The 12,146-nt window shown below is 55.6% G+C and overlaps 3 protein-coding genes across 3 annotated transcripts; all 3 read left to right on the top strand.

Moving 5' to 3' along the window:
- Positions 1-5: 5 nt before the first annotated feature.
- DL89DRAFT_266914 (ARM repeat-containing protein) lies at positions 6-8,792 on the top strand. The gene is made up of 15 exons (XM_040887298.1): positions 6-74; positions 165-280; positions 303-597; positions 620-870; positions 941-1,021; positions 1,555-1,666; positions 2,143-2,280; positions 3,377-3,477; positions 3,521-4,373; positions 5,220-5,305; positions 5,388-5,461; positions 6,340-6,572; positions 6,653-6,748; positions 7,657-8,010; positions 8,657-8,792. Exons 1-15 carry the CDS (start codon positions 69-71, stop codon positions 8,759-8,761), a joined length of 2,901 nt encoding a protein of 966 aa, XP_040744367.1. The 5' UTR covers positions 6-68; the 3' UTR covers positions 8,762-8,792.
- A 967-nt stretch (positions 8,793-9,759) lies between these two features.
- Positions 9,760-10,179, top strand: DL89DRAFT_140195 (uncharacterized protein). Its single transcript, XM_040883429.1, has one exon. It carries the CDS (start codon positions 9,813-9,815, stop codon positions 10,059-10,061), a length of 249 nt encoding a protein of 82 aa, XP_040744366.1. The 5' UTR covers positions 9,760-9,812; the 3' UTR covers positions 10,062-10,179.
- On the top strand, positions 10,104-12,080 carry DL89DRAFT_140160 (homeobox-domain-containing protein). The gene has a single exon (XM_040883428.1). It carries the CDS (start codon positions 10,297-10,299, stop codon positions 11,971-11,973), a length of 1,677 nt encoding a protein of 558 aa, XP_040744365.1. The 5' UTR covers positions 10,104-10,296; the 3' UTR covers positions 11,974-12,080.
- The last annotated feature ends 66 nt before the right edge of the window (positions 12,081-12,146 follow it).

The following is a 12,146-nucleotide window of genomic DNA, read 5'->3' as shown; positions in this document are numbered from 1 at the left end:
CCGCCCATTTCTCTGCCTTCTAGCTTGCAGTCGTATCTCTATCTTGCACCAGAAACACCTTATTGACTATGGACGTAAGTACCAGACGCCGCCAGCCAGCGCATTTCCGCAAATGCACACATGCCATTCAGCTCAAGGCACTATTTCTCCTCGCGAAACATTAGCCCCAGTACTACAGCGGACTTCAGGAGGTTCTGCAGACCCTGGTGTCTGCGACCGATACCTCCACGATCCAGCAGGCGACAAACAGCCTGAAGCAGCAGTTTTACAGCAAGCCAGTGTGCATTCCGGCCCTCTTTGAGTATCGCCAAGGACAACGAGCAGTGGCAGATCCGCCAGCTGGCTGTGGTTGAGCTGCGCAAGCAGATCACCGCGCAATGGGACTCGGTCGATGACGCGACTACCGAGCAGATCCGCGAGATGGTCTTGAAGATGATTGTCGAGGAGCAGAATGACCTGACGCGCCACGGCCTGGCACGCGTCATCTCGTCGATTGCCAAGATCGATATCCCGAACCAAAAGTGGGGTAACCTGATCCAGTTCCTGTATCAGTGCTGCCAGAGCAACGTCGCAGCCCATCGTGAAATTGGTGTCTATGTCCTCGACTCACTGTTTCGAGACTATCGCCGATACGATGATTGAGCATCTGGAGCACCTGTTTGGCCTGTTCTCCAAGCTCGTCAACGATCCAGAGAGCCTGGTGGTCCAGGTCACCACTGTTGAGGCGCTGGGCAAGGTTGCCGAGTTCATTGAGCCCGGAGAGCAGGTGGCGATCAAGACCTTCCAGGGTCTGGTGCCCGCCATGGCACAGGTGTTGCAAAAGTGCCTGGCGACTGGGGACGAGGACTCGGCGAGCAAGTGCTTCGAGGTGTTCAACGGCATGCTGCTGCTGGAGACTCCGCTGCTCAACCGCCATTTCAGCGAGCTGATTCCAATTCAGCATCAGCGTCGGCACCAACACCGATCTTGAGGACACTCTGCGCATCATGGCCCTCAACTTTTTGGTGTGGACAGCTACCTAGTAAGTACCATCTCTCTGGCCTGTACCCGTGTAACACCTATCCAGCTGCTATTGGCGAAGAAGGCATGCAGGTTGGCGGGGGTGTTTTCATTTTATCCCTCACCATTGTATGCTGCCTGCTTGCATATATGAAAGGACTGGCGATTGTTGGATGTGCACAGAATGTGCGCTGCTGGTCGTATGTGTTCCCGACTTCTGTCCTGCGTCTTTTCATTCGCTTACTTCCATTTTTGGCCAAATCCTCCGGTGAGCGCGTATCAGGGCCATTGTTCTTTTGCTCCCCCTCCCTTCATTTCTCTTGCCGGCACCGGAAGGCAAAGTTGCGTTGGATGCAGTTGATATCAGGTTTATGCATTCGAAGCAGGTGTTGCTACGTGACAGGGCCTCTGACAATGCGCTCCTACACGGCGCCCTTGCTCCCCTCCCCAGCAATGTGTATCAGCCATTGCATGAAAAGAAGACCAGCACTATGTCTCTAGCGAATCAAGAGGTACCAGGGACTGACACCCACTGACCGACATTCCATGTTGTAGCAAGCGCGGCCGCATGCAGAAGCTCAAGATCGTGCAGCCGCTGATTGAGCAGATGTTCCCTATCACGACTGAGGAGGACCCAGTTGACACCGACGAGGATTCGCCTTCCAGGGTAGGTAGAAGGAAACTTGAACACACAGTGCCGGGATGTCCTATCAAAAGCCTCCTTTTCCTTCGTGTGTCTGTTCTAGGGCAGTGGCCTGCATCAGATGATTCCCTGCCATGTCTGGAATGGCTTCCGTCATGGGTGGCAAACCCTGCTCATAAACCAGACAACGGCAGAAAGGAGCCTGACATGGATTTTTGGTCATATGCCACCGCATTTGTCGTCGCTCCCTACCCTTTTTGCTCATTGCATGATATGAATGTGCGAAAACCGCCAGAGCGTTGCGGCAACTGCAGCTCGCCAACTGTGCATTGATGTCCCTTCCCGGACATGGCACAGCGAATGAGCTTTCCCTGCCTTGTTTTCTCTACGTAGCAGGTTTTGCTTATTGCGGCATACATGTCACTCGGCAAGTTCGAGTAGTGTCCTTTCTGGCGTTGCTGATCTGAAGCGATCTGTGTACTTTTTTCACACCCCGATAGGTTGCCCTACGTGTCCTGAACATGCTGTCGACCAGCCTTCCACCGCAGCAAGTGTTCCCGACGGTGATCAACCTCGTGCTCCAGTACATGCAAAACGCTGACCCGATGTTCCGCAAGGGCGCCATGCTCAGTTTAGCCGTAAGTACTCGCTGAAATCTATGCATGTCCAAATGCCATCCCACGTCCCGCGCCTGCTGACAGCAGCCAAGTGGAGTTGGGTGGAAGTGGAAAAATGCCACCGCTGTTTTGTGCTTGCGTTTTCCCTTCACGGAGAAGCGGACGCCTAGGCGCTGTCCAGCTGATATACTCAGAGATGCCGAAGGGTGCTACATTTGTCATCCGTGTTCTTGTCACTCGCCCGGCTCCATTTGTTGTCAGCGGTCCCGCAAAGGCGTCCTCCGATCACACATGTCATCGAGGGGTGATAGGCTCGGTATGTGGCTGCGGATTTGCCTACGATGATAGACGATGGCATCCTTCTTGGCAATCGATCCCCCTGTGTTCCACATGTAAATTGCGGGGTGAGCGGAGAGGCCGTGCGCGGTGCAGGCTATTGCCACAATAAGTAATTAGCGTCTGGAAATGCCCACACATGATCGGCTCTTTTTCAACCATGTCGCCCCGTGCCTTTTTGTTGTTGCCGAACCGCTGTTTCTCATGCACTACACCTATGCCAAAGTCGGCTGCATGTGCCCCTATGTCACGCTGTCCGCTGCTCGCCAATTGCCGAGCGGTGGGAAAGCGCATCCCCCATTGCTGCTGCTGCTTGAATTCTGTTCTAAACTGGGAGTGGAGGCCGTAGCCTTGGATTTGTGAGTAAAAAAAGCGGAGTATGACGCGTACATGGCGCTTTTCACCTGTCGACACGTGCCTGAAATAAACAGGTTTACATATGCACGCCATAATGCAATTTGCGGATGTGGTGATGGTGTCTCTTCCCCCACCTGCCATGCCTCCCACTCCTGCTTTCTAGAGTGCACCAGAGTTCGCTGTGGAAAACAGTGTCACCCACCCACAATTCCCTTTTTAAGACAAAAGAATTCGTGATCAGCCATGGTTGTTGATATGCTTTTCTTCACATACACGAAGCCAGTAAGACTTCCGATCACTAGCGACGGGGGCAGAAGTGCGCGTGGCATGAGCCACGATCACCCTGTGTACCGCTGGTATTGTTTATTTCATAACAGACCTACATCATGTCACTGATTCGTATACAATGCTTTTGCTGCCATAGATCACCATCGACGGCTGTGTCGACTTTGTGCGCTCACAGACCGGTGACATTGTTACTCTGATCTGTGCCGGCTTGGGTGATCCCCGACACGCGCGTGCGCCGTGCCTCCTGCATGGCTCTGGGCTGCATTGCCGACGAGCTGAGCGACGAGATCGCCGAGTACCACCAAAAGCTTGTGCCCTTGATCTTTGGCCTTCTGAACGACGGCACCATGGAGATTGTAAAGTACGCGTGCAGCGCGCTCGAGGCGATTCTGGAGGGCCTGGGCGAAGCGATCAAGCAGTACCTGCCGCAGCTGATGGAGCGCCTTGTGGTGCTTCTGGACTCGGGCTCGATTGAGGTCAAGCCGATTGCGCTGGCGGCTATTGGTAGCGCTGCGCACTCGTCAGGTGAGGACTTTGCGCCGTACTTTGACGAGGTCGTGAAGCGCGTCAAGCAGGCGATGGCGCTGACCGGCGATGATGTCCTGGCTCTGCGCGGTGTCGCTACTGATACGGCGGGCACGCTGGCCGAGGGCGTCGGCAAGGACGCGTTCCGCCCGCATCTGGAGGAGACCATGAAGCTGGCTCTTGAGGGCATGGAGATCGAGTCGTCCAACATGCGTGACTGTGGCTTCTGCTACTTTGGCGTCATGAGCAGGGTGTTCAAGGATGAGTTCTCGCAGTACCTGCAGTTCATTGCGCCCCATCTGATCCGCACGTTCAAGGCGGACGAGTCCTCGGCGTTTGGGTTCACCCAGACATCCGAGGATATGGATGAGGAGGATGACGCTGACTTTAATGTCAGCACCGCTATTGCCGATGAGAAGGAGGTTGCTGCAGATGCCGCCGGCGAGCTGTTTGCCAGCACTGGCTCGGGCTTCCTGCCGTATCTTGAGGCCACGACCAACGAGCTGATTGAGCTGCTGGATCACTACTCGGACAGCACGCGCAAGTCGGCGATGATTGCGCTCTTCACGTTCATTCGCACCATTAACAAGATGTCGAAACCCGGAGCAGTGGCTGCCGGGAGTCCCAGTGGTAAGTTACATGCAGGTTTTATTGCCCCCTTTGTCACTTTGCATGGCTTTTCTGTCACTGTTTCTGCTGCTGCTGCTGCTGCTGCTGCTGCTGCCCAAAGGGACAGAAAGAAGTCGACCACATATGCACGCACGCCCACATATGCATTTGACATCTCGGCTTCCCTCTCCTTTTCTTCATCGCTTTGTCGAGCTCGACTGTGAAACGCGGCTGTCCTGCCCATTTTCCGCAGATCACCAGCCCCTCCCTATCTCTGGCATGTGGGTCCTATTATGCTGCATGCAGCAGCCCATATGACTCTTTGTTTTTCGTTTCTCAAGAAGCGGAGCAAGAAGAGCGTAGTAGCGACGCTGCAGCTCGTTATTGTGTGCTTGTAGTAATTGCGCCCTTGTTACTTGTGCTGGTCCGACAATGCTGCCAGTGGCTGCCCATCTTCCGGGCGAGGGAGAGGGAGCAGAGGCTAGCGGCAGCCAGCCATCCCCACAAGCGCATCTCTTGCCCGAGCAGATTTCGGGGAGAGCAGAGCTGTCTACAGTGACTGACGGAGGGAAGAATCGGCGCAACTGGCGAGCCTGTCCAGCATGAGAAAAGCATCTCGTGCTTGATCTTGCATATCCAACCACCCCTCCTTACACCCCCGCCTCGCACTCGCATGCACCATGCCTCTATGGTCTATGCACCACCCTACATCTTATCGATGGCGCGGTATGTTGGGCGAGTGAGGGAAAGGGCGAGGGTTTTTTTGCTCGAGAGGGATTGCGGGATTTTCGACCAGATGCAAAACTTTCTTTTAACTAAACGTTTTGCCTGCCCATCATGTGTAGCGTGTGCCTGTCAGCAACGAAACCGCGAGCATGATCAAGATAGTGCTGCCGCCAGTGCTCAAGATGTGGGAGGACGAGGACGACAAGTAAGTAAACAGAGCCCCTTTGCCGAAAGTACCCCCCCCCCGCTTTTTACCCCGTTGCTACTCTGTGCTTGGGATTGTGTAGGATGGTCGTTGCCCAGCTCTGCAACGAGTTGCGCACAATCATGCAGGACGTCGGGCCCGCTGTTACTGTCGACTGTAAGTATACACTGGATCAACCAGGCCCAGCATGCACGCAAAATGAGCGGGGACATCTATTGTTGTTGAGCCATATCCCTTTTCCCCCGAATGTCACCCGTGGGCGGAGGATCTTGGCTCGCCGATTCACTTTTTTGTTTGGACACTCTGACAAGCTTTTTTGGGAGCAGCCTGGCCAGAGCGAGGGAGTGGCCAGATTGCTCGACAAGGTGCGCTGGCCATGCATTATTATGCGCAGGCCGACACTACAGGCTGCATTCGCCACTTCTCCACTGGCTCCTGTGCACCCTGGGCTATGCCTATGCCAACCTCCGGCGTGAACCCATGTAATTTGCTGGTCATCGCGTCGAGGAACTCCGTAACCTCTCTCCCCGCGCAGATTGGCAAGGATCTGAACTCGAGAATATAGTGCAGCCCTAGAACGGACCGAGGATAGGACCAATCCTAACCGTTCCTCTAAAGTACATCCCAGTGATTCACTCGTGTTCGCGGTTAGCAGAGTGAACGTCCATCCGTAACCCGCCAGCCCCTACTCCTTTGTCGGCATCCGCCTTGTTTTCGTACAATTGCCAACTGCCCATCCCTCACTGAAATGCCCCCACAAGAGGAAAGTGGGAGAGAATCGCTTTGGCTTATCATGCCCAGCCGCTCCACGGCGCCAAAGCCTAGACTCAGTGCTGCCTCCCCAACTGCAGCGAGGGGATCTGCCCGTCTATTTTTCGCTCCCATGTCTGATACTCCACTCTCAGATACATCCAGCGCCAGCTGCATCTCCATGGGTCTTTTCGGGCAATCCCCTTGAAAAGGGAAATAGGGATCCAGCACTCTAAAAACACGAAATGTTGAGCTAACCTGTTTGACCCACGCACGCCTAATAGATGCCGAGGAAATCGCAAAGTACATTCTGGAGATCTTTGAGAAGAAGGCGCTGTGCCAGATGGTCGACGAGGACGATGAGGAGGAGGAGCTGGTTGATGAGGATGAGCTAGCCGAGCTTGATTCGCTTCTTATTGGAGCGGCCGCGGACTGCATCGCCCAGTTTGCCAGCGTGTTTGGCGACCAGTTTGAGCCGATCCTCGATACGTTCCTGCCGCACATTGCAGGCTATGCGGTACGTTCATGTTGGAAACTGTTGGGGATGGGAATTCGATAGCGGGGGAGGCAGCAGCTAATATGCTTTGTTTCGTGTAGAAGCCCTCGTTTGGCGTCAGCGAGCGCGCCATGGCGGTGGGCTGCCTGTCGGAGATCGCAAAGAACATGGGTCCCGCCATTACTAAATACGCTGAGGTAAGCCAATGTACACTCCGTTTGCACGCACTTGTACGCATTTGCGACGTGAGCCTCACCACCCCTACCATCACCACCACTACAAGATTGATTCCTGTCTGATTTGCGGCCCATTCACATGTGCTACCTTTTTTCACCCGCATTTGGAAGGCAGTGTGTGCAGGTGGCGATGGCTTGGGGCTGAGTGCAGAGTGCTGAATCCTGATTTCCACTGCGCTGCTGGGATTCCGTTTGTTTAGCATGTCTGCCTTTTTCTTTTGACCGCCTTGGCAGGCTCTGAACGGGGCTACGTGGAGCCATTGGCAAATGTCCACACCCACATACACCAGTATCCCCGCTGCCATGGCCAATGTGCGTGTGTACGTGTCTGTCTGCACATTTTGTATGTGGTGGTCGATCCCTATCCCCTCATCCGCACCATTGTGTCGGTAGATTCAGGTGGATTATGAAAAGAAAACTGGAGGGCCTTTCTTTTCAGCTGTGCGAGCAAGGGGATGCTCGTTTTCTTTTGCTAGGGGCAAGGCGTGTTGTGCACATCCCTGTGTCAGGAAAAACACTAGACATGTTTCATATGTTGGTTTCTGGTTGTCACAAACGCTGGAAAACGGGCCCTTGCCCGGTGCTGGACATGTTATTCCCGCCCTTTTTCTCATTCGCCGTGTATTTTTGTACACTCCGTGCATGGGGTGGGGCCGCGTTATTGTTGTGGTCTTTCCACACTCTGTGCGCAGCCCGTGCATGCTGCCCAAGCGGGCGCAGCGTCGCTGCATACGTTCTCGAACGGAGATTCATACTGCATCCAAGAGACACAAGCAAGGGGCAACTTGGAGCTTTGTGTGCGAGATTGACAACAAGGCACCCACACGAACTCACGAGGGATTGCACTAAGCGTGAATATTTCCATATAGACACTGTTCCCGATCTTCATGACTGGACTCCAGGACCCGGAGGCAGAGGTCCGCAGCAACTCTGCATACGGTGTGGGTGTGCTGATTGAGGCCGCGACAATCGACGTGTCGCCGTACTTCAACGACGTGCTGAAGGCCGTGTACCCGCTGCTGCGTCAGTCGGGCAACCCGAACAACTCGAACGACAATGCGGCCGGGTGTGTGGCGCGGCTGATTGTCGAGAACGCCGATGCAGTCCCGCTGGCTGACGTGCTGCCGGTTTGGATCGCAGCCCTGCCCATCAAGGGCGACCACCTGGAGGACATTGCCGTATATGACGCCGTGTGCCACCTGCTGAAGAACAAGCGTGCCCAGGTAAGTTGACATGTGGATTTCTTGGTTACTTGTGCTTGAATGCCGGGGCTCGGTGGGATTTGGAGCGGGAGCGGCCGCCTGCAGCACACCGTGCCGCTGATGGCGTGCGACTGCATGTAGCAGGGCTTGGCCGAGTGGGAGAAGGGAGCGGGGGATATTGCGTGCATACCGCGTGTCGCATCGGTTTAATTCGGTTAGGTGTCTTTCCCTGATTCCCCTCGACATGCTCCTTCCTCCTGCCTTGCTTGCCCATCGACACAGCCCCTCGCTGTTACACAAGGACCCTGTACTGGACGCAAGAGTCCTTTAGGCAGCTCTGCTTGAGGGAGCGGAGTGTAAAATTGCATATTCGCGCTCGACGCTGCTCCTTTTGCCCCAACGTCATGGCCGTGAATCTCTTGTCTTTTTTGCAGAGGGGGTATCGAGTTGCGTGTCGTTCGACGCCATCGTGCGCTGCATGACTGATTTGCGGCACCCACCCACCCCTGCCACCACTCCCCCAGCCCTCAGGCATCGGCCTCCCCAGTTCCCGTTGCGGCAAGTCGTCTATTCCTGTTTTGTGGCCAAAAAAGATGCTGGATTGCATGTCGTAGTGGAGTAACTGAAAAACGCATTTTCCATGCGGCAATTCTGCTGCTCTTTGTAGGTCGAGCCGTTTTTGGGTGCGCTGACTCCTGTTCTCAAGAAGGCCATGTCGGATCCGGCCACGCTGATGACCGACGAGAGCCGCCAGTACCTGTCGTCGCTGTGAATCCGGCAATTTTAACGAGCCGAGCGATCCGGTACCTTTCTCCACTCTAAAATAAACACATACCTCCTCCCAACACCATGCTGCAGCTGTGTTTGAGGATGTGAATGCATGCTGGTAGGATTCATGCCGCACATTGCTCACAGTCCTTGTTGCATTCATCCCTCTCGCTCGACAATGTTATGGAAGCTGGGGTGGCTGAAGGCTCTTGTGTTTCGGGTCCCAGCGGGACAACAGGGAGGCGAGGAGGTGGAGTCGGTTCCTGAGCTTCCTTGTTGTCGTGGGACGACGACGATTGGGTGTGGATTGTTGGTGTTGTTTCTATTCACTTAAATGTTCACTTTTGCCTTGGCAATTGCATGGCCCAGCCCGGCCCCCCGCCTGTAGTGGCCTCCCAGTCTGTCTACAGCCCGTCCCTCCCCAGGCGCAGCAACATTGCAGAGACCTTCAACTGCTGGCTGGCTGGCTGGCTGGCTGGCTGGCTGGATGTGAATTCGCATTCGGCAGCCATTTCTGTTGCAAACCCCCCGATACATCGCTGAATGTTTCTCCTTCGGGGGACCTGAGCCAGCCAAGACATGGCATTGAGGAATTGCAGGCCGTCGCCACGTTCCTCGCCAATGTCATGGCAATTGTGTGCTTTCTCTCCTTCGCTGTCACCCTTAGCCGCGAATAGCTCCTAAAGATTCACACCCACGCAACAAACCTCGCATGGGTCAGAAGGTCACTGCCCCCCGGCAATGCCGTCGGGTTTGCCACCCACCCCTGGACATGTTTTGCCCCTATTATGAACTGAGCCAATCACAAAACGTGGCCATTCTGTGCATTGTTCTGCCGCGCAAAAAGAAAAAAGAGGGAAGCAGATGGCTAACAACGGGGGGATAAGGCACAATGGGCGTTTTTGCAAAACCCGCCCGGCGTTTGGCTGTGGACGTGATGGTGGGTGGTGGGCAGAGTGACCCCCGGGGGTGGTTGTTTCGGCAAGTGCAGATTTGCGCCAGGGAGGAGGGAAAATGTGCCTGCCATATATATATCACCCGCTTCGTCGCCAGGTATGCGAGACCAGAAAATAGGGATTTTTCTTCTTTTGCTCATCTCGCTTGGCCAGCCATTTTTCTCTCTTCTGCACACCTGCCCCTCTTATCCTTATAATCGACACAAAGCAGGCATAAAAAGCTCCATTCTCATTATACCCCACCGTTTCTTTTTTGCTTGGGCTTGCTCAAACTATTTTCCCTCCCCTCGGCCTACTAGCCCATCTATATTACCCTGTCACATATTCACTCAGCGGGGTGCATCTTGAGTGAAGCATTGGCGCAGTTACACAAAGCAACACATACGGGAGACCACACAGCAACTAAAGAAGCTTGCGAATCTCTTCTGCCCGCCCCTTTGCGACTCTTTTCTACAAAACTAACGGATTCGGGAGTTCAACCCCCGTAGCGGAGGATATTGCCAAGTGGATTTGCACTTGGAACTGCTGCCAAAAAGCAAATAACCACAACAAGGAAAGAAAAACACTCTCCCGACATCTCCCAATGGACCCGCAACCACCACACATCCCGTTAGCCACACCAGCCCTGAGCAGCGGCCGGAGAAAATCAGCGACCCGCTCACGACAACAGCCGCCCACAAACCTGTTCACAATGAACGGACAGCAGGTTGAGTATTCGATCAGCGATCTGCACACGGGGTCGTTGCCCAGCGCACCCGGCGTGCCCAGCATATCGAGCGCGCCCACCGCATCCACCATGCCAAGCGCACCCAACGCGGCAGGCGGACCACTACGCAATGAGGGCGGGCGCGAGAGAAAAGCACTGAAGCCATCATTCTACCAGCCAAACCAGGTGCGACACCGACGGCGCACAACAAAGGAACAGCTGTTCCGGCTCGAGAACGTATTCAAGGACGATCCGAAGCCGGTAGCCGAGATCCGCAAGGTTCTGTCAGACGAGCTGGGGATGACGACGCGCGAGGTGCAGATCTGGTTCCAGAACCGGCGTGCCAAGCAGAAGAACCAGGTCAAAAAGCCCGAGGATACGGTGGCCGAGCAGCCGTCGTCCGGCAGCCAGCCAAGGCGACCAAGCATGAACGAGGCGCTTACCGATGCTTCGGGCCGTGCATTGCGCCGCATGTCGGATATCCCCCAGTCGTCAAAGCGTGCAGGCAAGGCGCACGCATCGCCCAGCGGTCTGGCCAGGACCGAGGCCATGGTCAATGCAGCATTATCAACACCATCCACCTCTGCCACCAAGCTCCCGGCCATGCCGCTGTCACTGCTGGGTGGCATGCCGGGCATACCCAGCGTGCCGGCCACCATGCCGATGCCGGTGAACTTTGCCATGGCCAGCTCCTCGACCGGCGTGCCGCAGTCGATGAAGAAGAAGAAGAAGCGTGGGGGCAACGGCGACGACGGGCGGTACTCGTCGGCGCGCGTCTACCATGCTACTTTTGATGGCTCGGAGGTGCCGCCGGTCAAGGCCGAAGACCTCGAGCCCAACAGCGATGACGAGAGGTTCAATACGCTGGACCCGTCGAATCTGCCCAACTTTATGATGCCCGGGATGCCGCCGGTGCCGTTTGGCGGCATCGGCAGCAACGTGCCGTCGTACCCGCATCCGGTCAATACCGGCATGATAGGCGGCGGGCCGTTCAACCCCATGCAGCAAAGCTCAGGGCTTGCAGCAGCGCTGTTCACCGGCATGCTCGGCACAAGCCAGCCGGCGCCTGCGCTGAGCGGGCTGTCGCTGAACACGTACGGGCTGCAAGCCAGCATGGCTACCACCAGTGCGCCAGGTATGCTGTCGTCGCCAACGACGACCTTGCCGTCAGCCGGCATCAGTCCCAGTGACCTGTCCCTTGGCAGTGTCGACCCAAGCATGGCTTTCATCCAGACGCTGATGGCGCTGAGCCAGCAGAGCCAGCCAATAGCGCAGCCATCGCTTGCCTCGCCACTGGGCGGCAGTCCGCCGGTCCTCCCGGTTCCATCGATGGTGTCCCCAGGCCCCATCCCGGGCTCGGCCTTTTCGTCGTACGATGCACGGAACCACCCGCCACCCATGCTGCTTGCAAGCAGCACCATGCCGGCAATTACGGCCAGCAGCCTGCTGGCGGCCAATGCACCCCCAGACCTGTTCGGTGCCAGCACAACGATGCTGTATTCGGCAGGCTCGAACCAGACCTCATCCAGCGGGCCGTCGAGCCCTCCCTACTGAATTTCTCAGCCATGTAACTTGCACATATCAAAAATCTGCATCTTTCTCTTGTTTCCCTCCCTCCCACCCACATCTCTGGAACCACGTTTTTTATAGGAGCAAATGTTTCATGTTCATTTTTCTTCCTCATCTGTGCATTTCTTCTTCTAATACCCACGTCTCCCAAGGGGTTA

This window comes from Linderina pennispora (genome assembly GCF_002104995.1).
Source record: "Linderina pennispora strain ATCC 12442 chromosome Unknown DL89scaffold_5, whole genome shotgun sequence".
Taxonomy (NCBI): Eukaryota; Fungi; Kickxellomycota; class Kickxellomycetes; order Kickxellales; family Kickxellaceae; genus Linderina; species Linderina pennispora.
The sequence above is the reverse complement of the archived record's forward strand: the minus strand, read 5'-3'. Positions and strand labels throughout refer to the sequence as shown.

Bases quoted from the DNA above. Each gene is read 5' to 3' on its own strand.
- DL89DRAFT_140160 (XM_040883428.1), top strand. From the start codon at position 10,297: ATGGACCCGCAACCACCACACATCCCGTTAGCCACACCAGCCCTGAGC.
- DL89DRAFT_266914 (XM_040887298.1), top strand. The intron at 3,478-3,520 runs GTGCCTCCTGCA...CGACGAGCTGAG, and splicing joins CCCCGACACGCGCGTGCGCC to CGACGAGATCGCCGAGTACC. The intron at 6,573-6,652 runs GTACGTTCATGT...TGTTTCGTGTAG, and splicing joins CGCACATTGCAGGCTATGCG to AAGCCCTCGTTTGGCGTCAG.
- DL89DRAFT_140195 (XM_040883429.1), top strand. From the start codon at position 9,813: ATGCGAGACCAGAAAATAGGGATTTTTCTTCTTTTGCTCATCTCGCTT.